Source organism: Globicephala melas, chromosome 1, assembly GCF_963455315.2.
Source record: "Globicephala melas chromosome 1, mGloMel1.2, whole genome shotgun sequence".
NCBI classification, from domain to species: Eukaryota; Metazoa; Chordata; class Mammalia; order Artiodactyla; family Delphinidae; genus Globicephala; species Globicephala melas.
Window position 1 is genome coordinate 49,079,905 of NC_083314.1, and position 22,165 is coordinate 49,102,069.

General features: G+C 54.5%; 1 protein-coding gene across 6 annotated transcripts in view; it reads right to left on the minus strand.

Moving 5' to 3' along the window:
- Positions 1–22,165, minus strand: part of KIAA1614 (KIAA1614 ortholog) — a 36,542-nt gene that overhangs the window by 7,746 nt on the left and 6,631 nt on the right. For 5 of the 6 annotated variants that reach the window (XM_030847616.2, XM_060295676.1, XM_060295687.2 and 2 more), the window contains 4 exons: positions 14,443–14,586; positions 5,865–7,375; positions 3,855–4,011; positions 2,001–2,262 (listed from right to left, as the gene is read on the minus strand). In XM_030847616.2, coding sequence (XP_030703476.1) covers positions 2,001–2,262; positions 3,855–4,011; positions 5,865–7,375; positions 14,443–14,586 — 2,074 coding nt within the window. The remainder of the gene's footprint in view (positions 1–2,000; positions 2,263–3,854; positions 4,012–5,864; positions 7,376–14,442; positions 14,587–22,165) is intronic. The other variant, XR_009563360.1, reaches the window with a different exon arrangement.

Consider the following 22,165-nt stretch of genomic DNA (forward strand, 5'->3'; position numbering starts at 1 on the left):
ACATTATTTATCACACTGGAAATCCGTGCTCTCAGGAAGATGTATTATCAAGAAGCTTAAGAGGGGGCCCTGACCTTGCCTCAGGGCTCCGGAGGGCCTTCTGGGAGAAGTCAACTCAGAATGGAAAGATAAGCAGGCATTCCCCAGGGAAACGGGGGAGGGGAGAAGGGAGGAGCCTTCCAGATGCAGGTGCAAAGGTCAAAGAGCCATAGCCACTAGAGGATGTGGGAGCAGCCCACGTGGCGAAGGTGCTCACTGCCCACTCAGAAGGGCAAAAGGAAAACCAAGCCAGGGCAGCAGCCATCCACCCTCTCACCACACACACCTGTCAATACAACAGTCTAACAGGAAGGTGTTCACCCTGAGATGTGTCATGAATATACCAGGCTGAGATGGAGTCTTCTTTCATGTTCTTTTTTCAGTTCTTGAACAATTCTTTCTGCTGCGCAGTCCTCCTGGCACTTGCTCCCACTCTTTCTTGGCCAGCTTACTTCCTGACTTTGCCCACTTGGCTTACATTGCCCATAACCCCTCTCCTACACTAATGGGCTGTCATTTCCCTTGGGCTTACAGAGATTGAAGCTTTGATGGCCATACATCCTGGCACCACGGCTCAGACACACTGGGGACAAATCTAACTTCATGAGAAAAGCAGCAAATTCCTGGAGCACAATGCCACTCTAGGCTTTTGTCCCCAGCTTGAGATGGCTTTGCTTTTGTTTGTCTTCCATTCATTCATCCAGCAAATATTTATTCTGTACGGGGTGCAAGACAACCAATGGAATTTTCATTCAGCCTGCGTTCTCTTCCCTGCTTCAGCCTGAAAAATGAAAGGCTCCAGTGCCCCAAACTGCAATCGCCTGCTTCGTTCTGCCCAGGGGAGGGAGCAGCGAAGAGAAGAATAGACATAATACCTGGAAACACCTGGATTAGAACAGCACTTCCAGAGACATAGCTGAGAGTTAGGTGCTACTGTTGGTTTGCTGTTGGTTTATCCTCTAGCACGTGGGAGGGGGGACTTTAGCAGGCTGCCCCGCATTCACTCACTCACTCACTCATTCATTCACTGTGTATTGAGTATGTCTACCATACTAATCATCATACTAAATATTTGGAATACAAAGATCAAGTAGTGTCTCCGCAGGGAATCACATTCCACTGAGGGGACACAGACAAAAGTTAAAATACTATGTGACAAGTCCCGTGAAGGAGGGAAGCACAGGATGAGAAGGGAAGACAGAGCAGAGGTGCCCAGCTCAGCCCAAGGAGGGACTGGAAGTGGCTTCCTGGAGAAGGCAGTGCCTTCAGTGTTGATGGAGGAGCAGACATTAGCAGGTAGAGAAAAGCATTTCCGGTGAAGGGTCAAAGTCAGACTGTGTGGCCTGATTACAGAACTGCAGTCAAGGATAAATGGGGTCAAGTGTTAGAAGAGTGATGAGATGAACGCAGTCAGATCACAGAAATCCTTTGGCAATGTCGAGTGACCTGAACTTTATCCTGGGGGTGATAAGGGACCAACAGCAGGTGTTCAACGAGGGGGTGGCAAGGCCAGATTTGCACACTAGAAGGACCACTCTGAAAACCACATGGAGAAAGACGGGGCAGGGATGCTCGCCAGGAGGCCGCTGAGGTGATCCAGGTGGGAAGTGATCTGTGCTAGACTAAAGAGTGGCTGTGGCCATGGAAAAGGTTCCAAAACGATCAGGCAGTCGACACCAGGACTGGGCAGAGGTGGCAGAGTGAGGGCGGGGGTCTAGGATGAGCCCAGGCTCAGGCAGCGGGGTGGAAGGACAGAAGCTTGGGTGCTGCCCACTCCCACTGTGTCCAGGGAATCCATGGCTCACGGATGGACTGTGGGAACGCCAGTAGCTTCCCCTTCTCTACCTGGGGCTCCTTGGGCAGCACCCACAGCACTTCTTTCCTCCTTCCACCTTTCATTCCAATGGTGGCTACACCCCCACTGGCCTCACACACTCCTCGGCTGGGCCCTTGGGACTCACCGGATGCAGGGATTGTAACGATGGGGCTCTCTTCATTTTGGGGGCGCTGGTGTGTGAAGCCGGGCTGGGCGCAGGGGGCTGCAGCTGCTCCACACTGTAGCTGCGGGACTTGCCCAGCTTGGGCCTTGTGCCCTGACTTGTCAGGGCCAAGAAGAACTTTTTCAGCCCCAGGGTGGAGGAGATGCTGCCGCTGCTTTTCTTGTTCTTGTCAGAAGGGGCAGCTGAGGGCAGGCTGGGTCCCACACTGACCCCTGGCAATGCTCTGAAACGCAAAGATGGACATGAGGTGGGTGGGAGAGGGCCGGAGGAGGCAAGGGCCCATCCTGTGTGCCCCAGATGGGCCCACACCACTGCCTCACTGATGAAGTGACAGCCAGGCTGCAGAAAGGAAGGCCGCGTGGTTTTCTGAAGGATGCTCTGCTTGGGTAGACTTTAGGGAGAAGCTCAGACAAGACCCCTGGTGTCACACTCAACTGTGGGTTCACTCAATCGTCCGTCCATCCAATATTTCTTCAGAACCTCTTCTAGGCCTCTTCTTGGCAGATCACTGGGGTATGTGATAAACATGACAGGCAAGACCCTTACTCTCGGGAGCTTACAAACAACAGAGTAGTAAACAAAGGAGAAAACCCACCAGCAACCGATCAACAGGGTGAAGCGGAGAGTGACACGGTGGCCGGGGAAGGCCTCTCTGAGAAGATGACATTTAAACCGAGGGCTGAACGGCAGCAAGGAGCCAGTCCTGTCGAGCCCGGAGGTGAGAATTCCAGGGCAAGGGAACAGCTGGAATCACAGCTCTGGGCAGGAAGAGGCTCAGTGTGTGGTGGGTTCAAGGACATAATGGGGCCAGGTCCACAGGACTTCCAACATAATGAGCAAGGGGGGAAAGAGGGGTCAGATGGGGTCAGACAGGTGGGCCGAGGCCGGATTACACTGAGTGCTATTAGCCAAGGTAAGGGGTTTGAATTCTACTCCAAATGAGAGGAAAAACCATTGGGGGGTTTCAGCAGGAGAAATGATACCATTTAATTAAGGTTTTAAAAAGACACCTTGGACTGCGGTATGGAGAAGGAACTGCAGGGGCGAGAGGGAAGGCAGAGAGCAGGTAGGGACCATTAGATTTGTACAGGAAGAAGGAATGCACCGAGACCAGGAGAAATGCCGTCCAGGTGGCTGCAGGAGCCACCTGTGTGGATGGCCATGTGCTGTGTGTTTGCCGGGAGGAGGACCCGGGGAAGCAGCTTTTGTCGAGAGTGATTGAGACTTCCACTAGGCCTTTCAGGCATCCCAGCGGAGATGTCGGGGGAGCTGGATACACGACTCTGGAGTTCTAGGGAGCACACGGGGCTGGAGATCTGGCTTCAGTGGCATGTGAAGCCTTGGGCTACATGTCACCAGGAATGGTGCGTAGTGGAGAAGAGAAGGCCCGGCCAGAGGACCAGCTCACCAAGGCTCTGAGGCCCCAGAGCAAGGACTCAGACCCTCAGTGCTGGAGGAGAGCATGGAAACATGAGTGCCGGGCTGTTTCCCAGCCCAGAGTCAGGAGCAAGTCCTCTCAGACGGAGAGCTCATCCTGGGTGCACCTCGAGGGCTGGGACTGTCTGCACAGCTGTGCCTAGCACAGTGCCTGGAGCTTCAGAGCATTCAATGAAAGTACGAGCGAATAACCACATACACTAGACTGAACGGGGCTGGCAAAGGAGTGCTGGGGTGCCACGCTTGCACCTAGTCTAGGAGTCCCCCGAGGATGGGGAGTAATCAGCTTATCACGCTGCCACTCCAGGGGGTCTCCTTCCCCACCCAGCGCCCTAATCCCCCACCTCCTGCATCAGGGCTGTTGCTCCTGTCACTCACCGGGATGACACATGCCCTACAGAACTTGGCTCTGTCCTCTGCAGGCCGCCCTCTGGTTCCTGGCCGGACTCTGTCTCCTCTGAGGCCGGGGAGAAGGTGATGCCCATGGAGCTGATGGTGCCAACAGCTGCTGAGGCGAGACAGCCCTGGAGTCCTCCTGCAACAGCCACAGCATCCCTCCTGTGTCACTGATCCATCCCCATGGGTCATGGGCAGGGGGCAGGGGGCAGACGTTCCCAACCCAACGACAAAGGCAGGAGAGCCAGAGGAAGATGGAGAGAAGTGGGAGCCCCACGAGAGCAGTGGAGGCAGTGGTGAGACACATGCCAAGCAGGGAGGGGTATTATTTCCTGCTGAACCCCATCACCCCCAGCACAGCACCTCGTGCACAGCAGATGAGAAATAAACATCTGTGAAATGAAGGGCTGCTTGTGATAAGCCGTGTCCCTTCTGTATCAAGAGATAGTTGGGGTGGGGAGGCGGATTTTGTATTCCTGGGACAAAAGCCGCAACCTTGCTGGCTGTGACATCTAACAGCTAAACGATAGCCACCGTTTTTGGAGCACGTGTGAAGTTCTAGACAAAGAGTTAAATGCCCTACAGAGACTATTTCATGGGTTCCTAGATGGGTCCTATCATTCTTCTCAGGTTACAGAGGAGGAGCCCAGGACCTCCTGGCTAATGAGAGGAGGAGCCTCACCTGGCCCTCTGCTCCAGGTCTCGAGCAGGTGAAGGCCAGGCTGCCCAGAAAGGTCTGCATCTCTCAGAATAAACGCCCCGTAGGAAGTGGGTAGGGGCAGCCAGCAGCCAGCCTAGAGCCCGCCCGACAGAAGAAAACCACACCTCAGCACAGGGCAGGCGGGAACTCAGGGTGGGGCCTGCTTCCTCAAGGTTCGTGTGAGCAAGGGAGGGAGAGGGAGAGTGTTTGCTCCCCGCATGTAGTGGAGCGTGTGGCCGGCACACCGGGGCAGGGCAGGGGGGCGCTCGGCATCCACATGCGCAATAAGGTCAGTGAGGCCTGTCGCCTCTCTGCCCTCTTCTCCTCCACTCTGTTTCCAAGCCCTGGTTCCCCCCCTACCCCCCGAGCCATCACAGCCCCAGGGCTGCCAGAGGCGCGGGCACGGGAAGGCAAGGCTGTGTACGTCGGGCCTGTTATCTCTGCCTAAGAGTGAGCGGCTGAGCTGCTCACCACAGATCACAACATCGGGGATCACAGCCCAAGGGCCGCCAATGCTCAGGATTTGCCCATGATATGAAGACCCCTTCCAAGGGCAGAGGCGATACCCTCTATCTTTCAGCAGCCTTTGCTGCTGAAACCTAACAGCCTGCCCAGCAGGCTCGGGGATCTAGGAGGGCTCGGGCACCAGAGAACGACCCCAGCACTGTTTGTAGGAGCTCTGCCCACTGGGCACCCAGACGGCCCGTCTGCTTCGCCACATGGGGCTGGGGCCACATCCAGGCCTCGAGGGCTGGATTCCTGCTGAATTACTTCATTTATGCATCCCCCACAGGGCCTAGGATGGCGCCTGGCCTGTAGCAGGTGTTCAGTCAATACTGAATGAATGAGTGAATGAATGAAAGGACGACCTTCAAGCAGAAGGACCTTAGCCGTGTGATTATTTGGCGTTTGCTGCTCTTAGTAAATCCTGGAGCTGCTGCTTCTTCCTGCTCTGTTGGTAGCAAAATTCCCTTAAAGCCCAGGCCTCTGGCAGCCACAGAGCTTGGAGCTCCTGTACACACCTCAGGGCTCCCACTACCGCCGCCCCCAGGGTGAGCTGGCTAATCCGCCTCCAGGCTGATGTGGAATCCTGTACCAGCCCACGGACCCCGCCAGCTTCCCCAACATTCGCTGCGGCTCTGGGGGCTCCTCGGGGCTGCTATAGGAACGGTGCCTGGGTGTGTCATCTATGAAGATGAACAGTAAGTGAAGACTCGGAGTGCCTGGTGGGCCACAGACCCAGCCTGTGGCCTCTGGTCTAGGGCCGCCCTAGCCCCAGGGGAATCCCTTACCATCTCCGTGGTCCTCCGGCGGTACTGCAGGCTTCTGGCTGTAGGTGCCCTTCTCCCCACTGCCCGCGAGGATGGCTCCTCCCCAGGGCTCCTGCAGCCCCTGGGGCGTGCTGTTGTTGCAGTGACCGGTGGACGGGGCCCGCAGGGGGTGCGTGACACAGGGGCTGCGGGGCTGGGGCTGCGGCCGGGTGAGCTCACAGGCCCTGGGAACTACGCTTCTGGAAGAAGGCACGGAGGTGTCCATAGGCTCTCCCTGGTCACCCGGCCTGCGAAGTCCAGCCAGGGCTGCCTTCCTGTGAGACACAGGGGAGGTGGTTTTCTTTGAAGAGGGAGGGGTCGGCACCCAGCCTTCGGGGGAGAGGGAAGCAGTTGGCTGCTGGGCCTGGTGGGGGGCAGAGGGCTCTGTGTGGCTCTGATTCGGGGAGTCAGTTCCCAGAGACTCTTGGCTGTCCACAACCTGGGCTTGTCTGCCTGGCCCCGAGGAGCCCACCTTCATGGAAGAGGCGATGGCATAGGCTGTCCGGGAATCCACGGGCTGAGCCCAGTGATTTTCCAGCCCTGGTCCAGGCTGGGACCCCAGGGAAACCCTCTTAGAGTCCTGGACAAGAGGCTTAGAGAAAGCATCTTCTCTGGGGAGCAAAGTCCCCTCAGGCGTCTGTCCCATGCCTTCTGTCACCTCATCCAACACCTCCACTAGCTCCAGCCCAGGCAGGTAGTGTGGGGCCTGGGGGCTCCGGAGCGGCCCCGTTTCAGCCTTTTGGAACCACCTGTGGCCTCCCCGAGGCCTGGAGGCCCGCAGACGGGGGCTGCTGCCGCGGACCCTACTGGGCTGGGAGGTCCCGGCCTCCTCACTGTCGGTCCTGCAGCTGTCGGAGGTGTCCGTGCTGTCCAGGGCCGAGTCTACCTCCTCGGGGCGCGCCTGGCCCCCGATGTGCGTCTCCCGGATCCACTCGGTGTGGAGTCTGGGCTCGGCAGGGAAGAGCCGGAGGGGGCCGCCCAGGCCCCGAGGGCTGCGGGGCTGCACCAACGCTCCCTCCACCCCGCAGGCGGCTTCGCGCTCCCGGAGGACCCTCGGGTCGGGGGCGATGCTGTGGCCGCAGGCTCGGCACCTCCTTTCGCTGCCCTGAGCGGGCGGCGGCGCGGGAAGGCCCCGGGGCTCCAGCCCGCCCAGCAGCGGGTGGAGAGACCCTGCGCCCGCGTCCTGGCGCCGGCAGCCCCCGTGGACGTAGTCGGCGAGGTCGGGCTTGGAGCGCAGGGGGCCCTGGTCCGCCGGCTGCAGCGTGGTGCTCAGCACCTGGCGCTGACGCTGCTGCAGCCGCTCGAGGTAGCGGGACTCGGCGTCGCGGGCTGATTCATCCTCAAAGCGGACGTGGGACGGCGAGGCGGCCCGCTTCGGCCACTGCCCGCTGCTGGACTCCCCGCTGGAGGAGTCACTCGTGTTCCCGTTCTGGAGGTTGTCTCTGCAGGCAAGGGTCATCCTCGGGTCCAAGGCTGGGCTTTTCCACCCATCTCTGATGGGGAGGCGGGAGGAGACAGGTCACGGGCAGAAAGAGGGGAGGAAGGTACAGACTCCCCGCTGGGCACCCACCAGCCCCGCTCCACCCTGGGGTACAGTCTCCCACTGTGCTCAGTGGAACTACAACCCAAAGTTGCCCCCAGTCAGGCTCCTCCGGAGTCGGGCAGCAAAGCAGAGCAGCTTACAGGTGCATCCTGCTCCTGAACACAGCGCTAAGCAAAGTGAACACAACCGTCTGCACGTTTGGCTCTCCCTCTGCTGCCTGGCTCAGCCTGAGTTAAGATGAAACACTGTTAAACTCAGGATTGTACAGAAGGATGATACCGAAGTCCTCGTGCGTGTGCGTGTATGTGTGTGTGTGTGTGTGTGTGTGTGTGTTTAGGAGAAGTGAGCCTGGCCATCATGGGCATCTGGTGAATTGTGATGCATTGTGGCAATGCTGTATTTTTCATAAAGGTTTAATGGGAAGAGCATACTTCAAGTCTCCATGGAGACTGTGTAGGACCTGCAGTCAGTGTTTCTAAACATTCCTGCTCTCAAAAGTATCTACTCAGGGATCCTAATCATCTTGCTTGGACAAAATTTAGACAGAGGGACACTGGTGTTTCTTCTTGGTCTCTCCACCTTGTCTGTTCCAACACCCCCTCCTGTACCTGCCCCTCCCCAGGCCCTCACATACATGCTTGCCCCGAAAAGCTGTGATGACAATTACTGTGCTAAGAAGAGACCTCAACCTTTGGTCTGGGAGACACTGTGGCTGGTGGTCAAGTCCTGCTCAGCTCAAGAAAATACCTGCACAAATCTCGCACTGGGCCTCTTAGAGCCAGGCAACCTGAGGTTCAGACCCCTGTGCAAAAGGACCCAGGCCTACAGGTCATTTCCCATCAGAGACCACCTAAGTAGAGACAAGGCTCCTCCCTTCCTTTCGCAGCAGCACCTCCCCACCAATCTACTGCTGAGTGGCTGGGATTCACATCATTTCTGACATTTCTCACTTCTTTGTCACTCACGTTGGACCCCTGCAGTGGCCTCTTATTCATTGGTCCTCCTGGAGCAAAGCTTCATCACACCATCTCTCAAGGTGGACACGGGATCAAGTTCACAGTCTTTGGGGTAAAAATACAGGCCCTCCACATTCCTCTCTGCCTTCCTCTCCAGCTCTGTCCCCCACCACCCACTTGTAAGGCCTCCACCCCAGCTACCTCATGCAACCCTCCTGCCCCTGTCTCCTGGAATGTTTCTTCTTAACCTGACTGCATTTGGTTCCTAGGTATTAAATCTTACCTGTGTACAGAGACCATGTGTGGTGGTTAATTTGATGTGTCAGCTGGGCTGGGCCATGGTCAAACATTATTATACTTGATCAAACACTATTCTTGATGTTTTTGTGAAGATGTTTTTTTGGATAAGATTAATATTTAAACTGGTGGACTTCAAATAACGCTGATCACCCTCCATGGTTTGATGGGCCTCATCCAATCAGTTGAAGGTCTTAATAGAACAAAGACTGATCTCCTCTGAGCAAGAAGGAATTCTGCCAGCTGACTGCCTTTGGATTTGAGCTGCAACTCTTGCCTGGGTCTCAAGCCTGACAGCCTACCCTACCGACTTTGGACTTAAAAAGCTTCCATGATACCATGAGCCAATTTTTTTTAAATAAATTTTTCTCTCCATATATAAACACACATCGTGCTGATTCTAGATTCTAGCAGGATTTTAGAGACCTGCTACTTCTTTCCAATTACCGAGAAGAGCACCCATGTAGACAGTTATCTATGCCGGCATACTTTATGTATTACGTTACTGCTTTCAGTCCTCAGAGCGCCTACAAAGGCTTCCCTAACTATACCCTATTCCTAGCACATTTTGTTCAAGCCTGTCTTGACACTCCAACTTCTTATAAATGAAATGTATGTGAGTGATTGGTTGATTTACTAATCCTTCCTCTAATTGGATGCTTCTGGAGGAAGGATGCCAATGCTCTCAAAAAGGCTGCCTTAATGTGAGTTCCTTCCTCACCAAATTCACAGCTGCAACAGAAAGACAGATGTGGTATGCAATTAAAAGGAAAAGTGTTCAGACACTAGCAGGACGAAAACATCCATGTTTAACAACTACTGTTAAAACATGCCAACCAGTGGGGAGAGCAGCCACTGAACGGGTTGATTTCTCTAACTATACATGGCATTGACTGGACTGGACAGAGTGTTCTTCCAGGCTGTGCTTTCTGTATGGATAAATGGCCTTGCCTGTCTGACTTAGGTGAACATGTGTTCGCCTGGGCTCTGAGGGTGTCACTGGCCATTCCTAATCATCCCCCTCCCTGGCTGCCGCGATAGCCAAGCCACTGACTAGTCTCATAGCCCTGATGGGTTGGAATGATCTGGATCGCAGATGGTGTGGACTATGATGTATAGAGGCTACCCTTGGGGGTCATGGGATAGAATGAGAGGTCAGAGTTAAATTGTCCAAGACTGATTCCCTGCAAAGCTCCGTGGCAACCAGCTAGGGCTGAGAGCTTAAGGCACTCACTCACCTATGCCATGTCAGATCACTACAACCTCAAATCTTGGACCCCAGGCCTCTGCTCACACCAGGAGAGGGGCTGGTGCTCACCCAACCGTGACTGCTGAGCCGGTGGAATAAAGCTAGAGCCAAGGTCCTGCTGTGTCATACTGCATTGTACCCTAGGTCCCGATTCACACCAAGGAGTGGGGTGAGTACTTCTTAAGTCAGGCAGCTGAAGAGTGCCACAGTGCAAGCTCTGGGGGCCTTCCTGGAGCCTGACACGAGGTGTTCACTAGGTGTTTACCCTGCCCTGGGATGCAGTGGGCAGTGGGGGACTGCACACCTGCCACCACTCCTGACTCCAGCATTTCCCAATGGGTGCTCCTCCAGGAGAATTTTTTTTAAAAGAACTACTGCGAAGCAAGTGGGTCTGCCTGCTTTGAGATCTGAGCAGATGCTATGCTTGAAAGGGCTGCTCTGAGGAATACTGAGGCATTGTCAGTCATCCTGTTTTCTGAAACCCATAGGCACACAAGGCCATCTTATCACTAGGCCCAAGAGCCGCAGTACGTGGGAGCCACGATTCTTCCAGGGCCCATGAAAATGTGTTAGGTTCTTTTAATGTCAAAAGAGAATAAATAAATGCACTTTTAAATCAAAGAAAACATTCTCAGATGTAATATTAATATATTCACCTTTAAGCCAGCATGGTCATAAAATACAATTTTTAACTTTGTTTGTGGAGGAAGGAGCCCACAAAGGCAAGAGTGCCTAGGGCTCCCAAAAGTCATACCGTGGGCTTGCATTTGGAGAGGGATTTGTGGCTGAGATGTACAGCTCCTGAGTAGGCTCGCCCCTGGTGAGGAGGGTACAGTGTCTCTCTGCTTGTCTCAGCATGGCTGGGGAAGTCCCTCTGATCCCCCTGCTTGTGACAATTCTCTTTAAGTGACTGTGAAGCACTGCAGTGCCCTTGCCACCTAGGACCCCATCTGCACCTGCATCTCTTGAGCCTGTCAGGATCTCAGAAGGGGCTGTGAGATAATCACTCTGGTGGGCTCACTGTCCTTGTGGGGTTCCTGGGTCAGCTCTCCAGAGCATTTTTGCCCAGTAAAGGAAGGCTCTAGGCAGAGAAACAGCATCACCTCACCCGCCAGAAACAAGAGGAGCCCCACTGAGCAGAGGCTCTGCCCCTGCTGCACAGGCAGGATGCCCTGGTCAGCCAGGCCCAGCCGGTGGAGGAAAGGCCCACTGGGAGATTCAGTACACGGGCTTAGACACAACAACCCCCTCCAAGCCCCAGAGGGCGATGCCCTGCTCTGCTGACAGGATGTGGGCTATACTTTCTGAGGAGGGAAAAATAAAGCTCAGCTTTCGAGGCAGTACATTCCTAATCTAATAAGGAAGTCCAGGTCCTGTCAGCCACATTACCAACCTTAACTTTTACATTCAAGCTGGAGAATCGAGCCATCCTGGAATTCATGCAAAAGGTACAAACAATATTTTTGTTCTAAAAGAAGAAATGGAGAGATGCAGGAGACCTTAATCACATAAGCTTCCTTCAACTCAGTGACTGAATCCCAGAGGTCTCCACCAGTAGTGCTGGGACCAGTGCATAAATGTACGGTGAAGATTCTGGAGACAAGTACCGAGCGAATAAGGCACTAGAGCAGCAAGCAAACACCATACCTGCCGAGCTTCTCAATATTAGGCACAGCAGATGCCTCAACCATCCCTCTCGGAGAGGATTCTGTCTGCGCAGACTCTGGGGCTGAACGGCCTCCTTGGGAAGGTCACTTTCTACGACAATGCTGTCCTAACCACACAAGCTCCATGTGGTCCTACGTGGCCACTACCTGACATAGGACAACAGCACTTACGGTGTCACCTTCCCAGGCCCTGCCTCTTGCTCATGTGTTCTGCCCTCCTGGGATTAGGAACACCAACATAGGTGTTCCTGTCCCCCAAATGGCAAGAGGTTGTGCTTCCAAGAGCTGCTCAATTTCTACACTGATTTGCTTCCAGAAAATGCGGCTGCTGCTTTCTACCTCTTCACCTCCTGGAAAAGCCAGTCTGTTCAGGATTGCCCCAGCTACCTCCAGCTAGACCCGAGATAAAGAAGACCTTCTGGAGACTGCTCTGCCTGCCCCACTCTTCCATCATTTTTCATCGGCCTGCTCTTTGGAAGGAGTGATGCCTCTGGGCTCGGGGGGTGCATGAGGGGCTCCTGCATCTAATGAGGCCCCAGGCCTGTGTGGCACCTCCAAGTTAGCTCAGCATGTCTCTCCAGGGCGATCTGACAAGCGTACCCTTTAGAAGCATTTGCAGCAAGCCATCTGGCATTGATTTTTCAGCTATACCCTCTGAGGATTCACCAGTGCTGCCAAGTCAAAGTAATTCTTTTCTGGACACAGCAGCTGCTAAAGTGGGTCACCTTGCATTTCAGTAGCATTTCTGCTGCTGGAGAAGAGCCTGGTGAAAGGGGAACCTACTTTAAGCTTAGTGACTGGGGTGGTCGTGAGATGCTGACGTGATGTGGGGAAGAGGAAGTGTCCAAAGTACATTTACACCATCCAGTCTGTTTTGCAGATAGTCTTGCCTGTTTTGAGGCTCCCCAACTCCACCTAAGTACCTAAAGAAAGTGGAACCGGAGGTTTCCATGGAAGTCTAAGGCTCTGGGCCTCATATACATGCAGAGTAGAACAGTTAGGATGCTTCAGAGGAGCCACTCCCATTCCTAACTAGTGTCCTCCAGCCAGAGGGAGACAAGGTACAAAATGTGGAGATAGAGAGTAGCCTGTTTGGTACATCTTGCCAGGATTTAGGGTCTCCTGAGCCCCTCTCCCAGGGGTCACAGTGACACTGAACACAGAGGCAGGCTGCAGCCTTCTGCTCCTGCTGCAGTCATCTCAAAGGTGCCAGGAAGGTACTCAGCCTTTAACGAGAGGGCTCAGCATCCCCTCAAAGAGCACGCGATCCAGTTCCGCTGAGAATCCTCGCTGCGTCTAGTGCCCCCTGTGCCGTGGTCCTGCTGGGGCCTGGGGCACTTTGGCACAGGCTGGCGGCCTCATCGCAGGCCAGCTGCACCAGCAAATGCCACATGTAAGTGACTGCTTGGGATGCACTGTACACGGAACAGGCACAATGACGGGGATGGGATGTCATGCAAGGAGTAGCCACATATGTGGAATGCTGGTCTGAACGTCCTTGAACTTGTACTTTTCCCATCTCTTCATCCCTGATGAGCTCAGCCTCCCTCATAGCTCCAGCATCGTGAAATCAGGGTAATGCCCAAATCCGCAGTTCTGACTTCTCTCCTCTGCGGCTCCTGTATCCAACTGCCTGATAAGCATCTCCAGTGGGTGTTCTATGGGCAACCCCTCCAAAGCCTGATCCTGCACCTAGGCTTCACCTCTCGGCCAAGGACCCACCACACCTCCAGACACCAAGTCAGAACCCTGGGCTGCATCCTGGATGCCTCCCCTTCTCATGCTCCCCTCATCCAGTTGATTAAATGATTAACAGTCAGAGGTAACACTCGTATCGTACTCACTATATGCTGGGTGCTGTTCTAAACACTTTACATATATTAACTCACATAACCCTCACAACAACCCTGTTAGGATAGGCACTCGTATGATTCCCATTTTGCAGATGAGGAAACTGAGGCACACAGACTCCCCTAAGAGCACACAGCTAGTAAGTGGCAGAGCCGGAATTCAGTGGTCTGGTTCCAGAGTCTTAACCGCTTCTCTGCTGCCTCATTAAGCCTGCTTGCTCTGTGTCCTGGCAATCTCTCACCTCCACACCCTGCCCCCATCCCTGCTCACCAGGATCACGGTGCAGCCTCCTCACTGCTCCCGAGTCCCCAGATCCAACCCATGCCTGCAGTCAGACCAGCTTTCCTGAAATGCAAATGTGATGGTGCTACCCACCTGCCTCAGATCCTTTGGTGGCTCCTAGCTATTACGGGAGGCATCCAAACTGTTCAGCAGGCCTGGAGGCCTCCATGACTGGCCTCCACCGAGCCTTCTGGCCTTCACACCGTGCACCCCCCAGCATGTCCTCAGGCTCCAGCCTGGCCAAACTCCTGAGCATGGTGCTTCTGCTCAGTTTTTGCCCCCGGGATGCTCACCCCTGCCTCCCTCATCTGCCCTCATCTGAATATCTACGTCTCCTTCAAGCCCCAACTTACAAGCCACACCCTCCAGAGCCTCCCCTGTCCTTTCCAGCGGAGTTACAGTAGGCTTCCTGCCCTGCACACGCATCTTTCCTCTCCTACACCACCGCCCACGGAACCGTATTGATCCGTGTGCCCGTCTTTTTCCCTGGAGACTGTGACCTCTGTCCTCCAGGGAGCTCGGATTATGTTCCATAACAGAACACGGGCAGGCCCTCAATGAAGGTGTGCTGACTGACTAGAATGAAAGCAATGCCTGACACAGGAAAAACTCACACACAGACAGGAGGGAGGAGTGAGCAGCGGCATTATGGCTGGATCCCATCTCTTCTTCTGCCACAGCCCTCCCAGGCCAGTCTGAGCCGGGCCCCACTCACCGGCTGCCCTGGGCAAGGGTGGGCACAATATCGTGGCTGGCACGGACGGGCCGGGTCCTGGCCTTCATGCGGGCTCGCTGAAGCAGATGCTTGGCTTCCTCATGCCTGGGGCTCAGCACGGGCTCCGGCTTGGGACTAAAGGACCTGCAGGGTGGCACGTGGGCCAGAGCAGGTTGGGGAGGGATTAGAAGAAAATAACACGGATTAGGAGGGCTTTAACAGTGTCGAGCGTGGCTATGCCAGAAACAGCCCTGTGTGTGCAGCCTTCCTTGTCCAGCTCCCACACGGAGGGCACCTAGCCTGGGGCCTGGGGCCTGGGGCCTGGCCCTGAGAGACTCTGGATGAGACCAGGGAGCTGGCCCACCTTGGACATCTGCTCAGAGACCGGAGGCAGAGAGCCCAGGAGGATCTAGAAAAGGGTAGGGGAGTCTCCAGATTATTCTATTGTTCCTTCCCTGGGCAGACAGAGGGAGTTATCTTGGAGGAGGGGGAGAAAAGGGCCTGGGGTTGTCGGGCTGGGCTCGTGCCCAGCCAGCCAGATGGTCTTCACACGTGTCCCCTCCCTCTCTCCTTCTGTCTCTCTCTGCACCCACACGTACCCACTGGAGCTCCCACCGCACCATCCTGAGCTCCCACTGCAGACACAAGGAATCAGCGCTCTGCCCGTCACTGTGCTGCTCCTCTGAGGGAATGACATTTTCATAAGGCCTCAGTCCCAATCCCGACAGGCATCAGTCCCGGGCTGAGAGACATGAAGCTGGACCCACATTAGGTCAGCAGTGGCTCGGGTTCATAATAATAAAGGTCCTCTAGCAGTCCTCTCCGCCTCCCGCGTGTGCTGCCTCCTCCCCAGCCAGTCCAGAGCTGCAGAAAATGATAGCAGCTCTTTTTCAAAGCCACCTCCCGGACAATGACATGCAGCCAGCGCTGGACTCCCCCTGACCGGAGCCCACCTCCCCAGCCAGGCTGGCTGGGGACGGGTGCGCTCTCCACTTGACAGATGAGGGCTCCGGAGCACAGAGGAGCACCTGGTGCGTCGTCGCTCAAGGTCGGACATCGAGTGAAGCAGAGCAGGCGTCAGCCAGCCCCAGTGTCTCCACATTCCCCGTCCCCTCCCCGCCCCTGGTCCCAGAGCAGGCCGAGGCGGAGTGGCTTCCGCAGCCCCGTGGCTGCTCCTGTCCTCACTGCACATATGTTGGGCTGTCCTCACTAGGGGGGGGTCCGTAGAAAGAGGACCTGGGCAGGTAGAGGCTCAGCCCGGCCTGCATCTCAGACTGCAGCCCGCCAAATCCCGTGCCTTACCCACCCCATGGGTCACCTGGAGAAAGGGGCCTTGTCTTGACAAGGGGAAGGTACCAAGTAGTTTCCTAGGTGACAGATGACAGAGATGTGAGTGGGAAATGGCACAACCCTGAGGTCTCCTTGGGACAACCTTAGACAAGCTCTGGGCAGACCATGATTTTTTTTTCCTTCTTTTTTCTTTTTTTCTCATTATTTGCACCTAATCCTGCAATTGGGGCCAAGATAAAAAATAAGAACTGCCAGAACAAAGGCACCATCTGTGCCTATGAACCCTGGCAGGGCCCAGGCGCAGTGCGGGAACCAGGAGGGCTTACGGCAGAGAATGAAAGTGAGTCTCCAGGCCTGCTGCCCTGTGAGGAGAGGCCTCCCTTTGCACAGCTTCCCGGGCAGGCAGGGCCTCCAACGTACGGCCGAGAGCAGCTGTGCTCCCCGAGGCTCCGGCTCCGCCAGCAGAGATAATGAGGTTACCAGCCCGGGGAGAGACGCATCTGCAGCCGCAGGCCTCTGGCTGCCAGCCCGCACGCTCGGAGCCTTCCGGTGACAGCTGTGGTTCCCCGGCTGTCGGAGGGCATTTGTCATAAGACCTGGTGGGCAGGCAGGAGGGCTCCAGGCAGCTGGCCAGATGCTGCCAAGATCGGCCTTCCCCCCAGGTTTTTAAACCATTTTCCAGCTTGGCTGTTTCCTTTCTGCTCCCTCTACTTGGAGCTGTTAATTTTTTTTTTTTCCATCAGCTGCCCTGCTTTGGTTCCTGGCAGACAAAGCTGGTTTCTCCACTGATTAGAAAAGCAGGGTTTTTTAGGCGCCTGGAGGCATCCATGCAGTAACAAACTGAGCAGGGAGGGGAGCAGCAGCTACCTTCACAGATGGCAGCCAGGGTCAGCGGGGCAGGCAGCTCCCGGTCACGGTGCACCCTGGAGAGGGCAGGCCCTGACAGCCCTGTGGCGGGAAGGGGGTCTTTCTCCCAAGCGGCAGGGGGCAGACAGGTGCAGCGCTGTGAGCCTGTCCCAGTCTAACTGCCCAGCCCCCATCACTGCATTGTCTTGGTCCACCCGAGGGGCAACAACCCTGCCCGGCAGACAGGTTCTGACTCCTGAGGAGAAGGGAGACTCTCCACTCTAATCCGACCACAGCCCTGGAGCCAACCCCTTCCCATCACGGACTATAACCCACCATCCCAGCTGTCACAGTTCCATTAGAGATTTCCTGGAAGGACTGGGGTGGTCCCTGTGTGGCTTGGCAAAGACAACTCCATCTGAGCACAGAGAGCTTTTGTCATGGCCGTGAAAGCTCGCACATGGAGGGCTCATGAGCTCAGCGGGTGAGGCACAGGGAGAAAGTGGCTGAGTGCTTCCCCCAGGCCTGTTTCCCCATCGGTAGACAGCGGGAGTTACACAGGGGACAGAACTCACATTGCCACCCTGTAAGCCAGGGCCTTTGGCCAGGTAGCCTGCCGTACCACAGGGTGGGGTGGGGGACCCTGACGTCCTCTGCGGGGGGTTCACAGATGTTTGGCCCTCAAGAAGCAGCAACACCTAAAACGGCTACTGGCTGGGGACCACGGGACTTCCACGTGCGTATTCTGGCCCTTCCATCTGCCCCTCCAACCACCAGCATCCTAAGCTGCTCCCCAGGACAAAGGGCGGCATGCAGCCCCCTCCTGCTCTGGTCTCTCCACCTAAGCCCGTTTCCTAGCAGAGAGACAGGCTTAGCTCTGACTGCAGCTCCCCTCCCACCCAGGCACAGCCAGGTCAGGCTCTCCAGTCAGGACAACCACCATTGTCCCCCAGTCAGAGAGGTCGGGGGGACAGAGTGTCCTCCTTCTGCAGCCATCATAATCCTAGATTAAAATAATAAGCTCCAGCAAGTCCGGCTTTAACTCTTTCATCCCAGGAATATGAATTAGGGAAACAGTTTGGAATGTAAAGAGATCTGACATTTCCCAGACTCCAGGATGCAGCAAGTAGAGGGAAAATACAGTGTACAGAACACATATAAGCCTTTCTGCCCAGCATTTGTGCCATTTTTGTATATTAGAAAGCTTTTTGATGACGAAGGATAGAGCGCTCCTGCTGTCACACTGTGTGCGGTTCCCCGAGTGAGGGGAATTGGAAAGGTGGGCCCGGAACCGATTCTGGAACACGTGCTCCATGAAGGCAGGGGCCTGTCTGGGCTCATTACCACAGACACCTTCTTCCCAGGGCTGCGGGACACGGACAGGACAGAGCTGAGAGTGGTGGTTAGAAGCGTGGCTCTGGGGCAGCCTGCCCAGGTTCTAATTCTGGGCTGCCACTTACCAGCTGTGTCACCCTGGCAGGTCACTTAGGGGTTAAGGCTCAGCTTCCTCCTCTCCTAAATAGGGGCTCAGTTGTTAAGTGAGACTGATCCCCTTATAAGAGCTGAGCACAGAGCCAGGAACTTGGTGAGATTCCATCGATATTAGCATTTATTATTACTGCTTTTACTATTTGCACCATTATTTTGTTAAGTTACTCTCACCCCCTTACTGAGCAAAGGATGGAATCCCTGAACACGAACTAAAATCACCTGCCGAAGAGATCCCCTTTTTGTCTGCCAGAAAGGCGTGTTTAGAAGAGACAGGCCATCTTAAAGCTAGAGAGGGTTTGGTGGGTTTTGTTCTAGACCTTCAGAGCCCTTAGCAGGGCTCCACAGAAAAGGCAATTTCCATAGAATGGGGAATGGGAGGAGGCTGTTTGGTAGCAGAGGGACACTGCTGCCCAGATAATAAAAAGGCGCTTCTCTCAACAGAGAAGGAAGAGCTGTTTAAGAATGGCATATACCTGGACAAAACTCTAATTCGAAAAGATACATGCACCCCTATGTTCACAGCAGCGCTATGCACAACAGCCAAGACATGGAAACAAGCTAAGTGTCCATTGACAGACGAATGGCTAAAGAAGATGTGGTACATATATACAATGGAATACTACTCAGCCATAAAAAGGAATGAAATAATGCCATTTGCAGCTACATGGATGCAACCAGAGATTATCATACCAAATGAAGTAAGTCAGAAAGAGAAAGACAAATACCATATGATATCACTTACATGTGGAATCTAAAATATGACACAAATGAACTTATCTACAAAACAGAAATAGACTTACAGACATAGAGAACAGACTTGTGGTTGCCAAGGGGGAAGGGGGGTGGGGGAGGAAAGGATTGGGAGTTTTGGATTAGCAGATGCAAACTATCGGTATTATACAGAATGGATAAACAACAAGATCCAACTATATAGCACAGGGAACTATATTCAATATCCTGTGATAAACCATAATGGAAAAGAATATGTATAACTGAATCACTTTGCTGTACAGCAGAAATTAACACAACATTATAAATCAACTATACTTCAATAAAATAAACTTTTCAAAAAAAGAATGGCTGCTGTGGGATACGTTCATTGAACACCTTTGAAAAGATCTGGGTGGAGGTGTGCAGAGCTTCCCTAGGACGTCGACTCCTTACAGAGAGAGCAAAAAGGCTCTGTCCTTGCCTTCCTGAAGAAGGAGGACAAAAAAATCCTTGTGGGCTGTCGCTCTGCTAGCACTGCATGTGTGGAGGCAGGTGACCAAGACACCCCCATCTAGGGGGACAGTGGCCTGCTCCACTCTGGAGGCCATGGAGGAGGGCTTCCTCTTCTTGAATTTCAGCCCAACTCCTCAAAGACGAATGGTCTTGAGCAAATTAACTTTCTTGAGCCTCTTTATTCACAAAGATCGGTACCATAATGCGATTTTCCTGTGTGGGGTGTATGTGAGTGTGACAATGACATGCATGGCGATTGCAGGCAGCACTAGCTGTGAGGTAGGGCTTGAAGTGTTAGCATCCTTCCTTCTCCACCAGGACTTAGAACCCTAGATGCTTCAGGAGCACGGTACGTAGTTGAAAACACTGGTGAGTGGTTAAACGAAACTTTTTTCTTTTTAGTTGTAGTCTTGGCAGGTTTGGGAGTGGCGAGGGGTTCCCTCTAGTTTCCCTTTGCGTCTGTATATCTGAGTTGGTGGGCAGGATGGGGAGTGGCGGGGGGTATGCAGGACGGACAGGGGCTTGGCTAGTCTTCATTACACCCTTGCCTGGGGGAGTCCTGAGTTACAGCCCTGCAAATCCTGGGGAGATGCAGGAGCGTTTCTTCTCCCAAGCTCACCCCCAGGGCTCCTCATGACCCCCTGAGACTAGGACCAGAAGATCCAGAACCCAACCAGGGAGCCAGAATGATCTCCAGATCCCCTCACCAGGCTACCCGTGTACCAGGCCACAGCACACAGCAACGTCCCAGCACTGCCAGAAGACAGGGTCATCCTGCTGGAGGGAGCGGATGTGGCAAGAGGGAGACAGCGAACGTCCCTCCATTTCCTACTGCCTTACCTAAAACCTAAATTCCAAGGCTCTCCATCAGTGGCCTCAGCCCACATTTCCACCCTGTGTCCTGATAGCATCTTCCACGCAACCCACCTCACACCTCTCCCATGCACTTCTGCAAGGCTTACCCATCTGGAATGTCGTCTCCTGGCTCCACCCAGATCCTGTCAAGCTCACAGGGGCGTCCAGCCCTTGGTGAGCCCTCACTTACACCCATGAATGCATGCTTCTGCCGAACATTTTCTGAGTGCCTGTTCCGTGCTGATACTCGGCAGGTACCGGGTCCCAGAGATAAGAACAGCATGGTCTTTGGCCCTAAGGAGCTCCAGAAGGAGATCCACCAGCAACAGCTATGGCCAACGCTGATGTAAGCAGAGTGGGCAGTGAGGGCAAAATGGGAATTCCTTCTGAAATTACACACAGTAGTAGGGCCACAGGAGAGTCTTCCAAAATGCTAGGTAATAAATTAAGTTTTAAAAGCCCAAGATTTTCTCACAGCTGTGGGCCTGACCACTTGAGCCACAGGCCAGGCCTCTGAGATTCTTGAGGGTTCCCTGTCTGCCCCTTCTTTAAACTGGAGTCTGCAAACAGCTTTGGAGCAGGGAGTTTTGACCACTAGCCATCTCAACAGGGGCCTGAAAATTGGGACCCACCAAAGTCTGAGTTGCTGCCGGCTGGCACCCTGTTCCTTCTTTTCTTGTGACGAGGTGTGTACACAGAGACTGGGCTCCCCATTGTGAGCCTCAGTTTCTGTATCTGTTGATAGAGGTGGGCACGATTCCACCATGGGGATGGGGGGAAATCAACAACCTAGGAAATCCTCTGAGCTTCCTTCATCATTACAGCACAAATGAAACAACCCCAGAGACGCTCTCCATTTATCCCACAGCGGAGCAGTAGTTAAAGTCCCTGCAGACACACTTCAGGATCTGGGCCCCCCAAGATCACACACATGGAAGGCCCTGATTTGAAGCAGAGTGGGCCTGGGTCACATAGCACGGCCTCTCCAATGAGACTGCCAAAGAAGGCCCTGGGCCTCAGGATGCATGCAGCAGCCCAAGGCTGAGTGCCTTTTTGTAAAAAGCTGACTCCCTTTCGGTGCGGGGCCTGGGGCGAGCATTGTACTGACTGCTGCTGCTCCTCTGGTTCCACGTACTTTTTGCACGAGCAGGGCAATCTGTAATCCTGATACGCCCTCTCAGAGCCTCAAGACAGGGGAGAGGCCAAGTGGATCCTGGCCATTTTACAGACAGCAGGGACGGGACACCATGGGCTGCTAAGAACGGATGAGGGCAGAGCCAGTCCTGAGCAGAGGATCCTTCACTTCCCCCCCACCCCTCATCTCTAATAAGTCCAGTGCCCAGACACGGCCATGAGCAAGGTCGCTGACAGCACTGACCCCGCTGGCCACCTCTGAAGTGCTTACGTCTCACCTCATCCTCTCCCCACCCCCAGTCAATCCCATTTCCTGAATCATGTCAACAGTGACTTAGGAGAGAAATGAGCTTATCCCATGGAACCTGCCATTCACCCTTCTTTGTCTATACTTGAGAATACCAGGTTGGGGGAGGCCGAGGATCCCCGGATCCCTAACCCAAGGCATGGCCTGTGGGGACAGCTTGTGGCAGTGCTGCTTCATGGTTAGGGCACAGCGCTTGGCACGGAGCAGCTTTGACTGTGGACCCTGACTCCAAAACTTAACAGCTGTATGACTGGGCAAGTCATTTAGCCTCCCCCCAGAGGGGTCTCTGTCAGTGAAACAGGAACAATCAATAGGGTTCGCTATCAGGATAAAGTGAGGATGTGGTGCAGCACAAGGTCTGGGAATTGAGTGTCAGCATGGTCTTCTGGAGGGAAGGACCACCAGGTTGCTCCGGTCCTCTGGGATGGAGTCTCCTCTTGCCCCTCAGTAGAGGGGACAACCATTTGGTCCTGGGGCATTTCTGGTGTTCCCTCGGCATCTCAGGGGTCTCGTCTCCACGGTCGACTCTCCCTGTGACCATCGCAATGAGCTGGGCCAGCTCCCCAGTCAGACAGT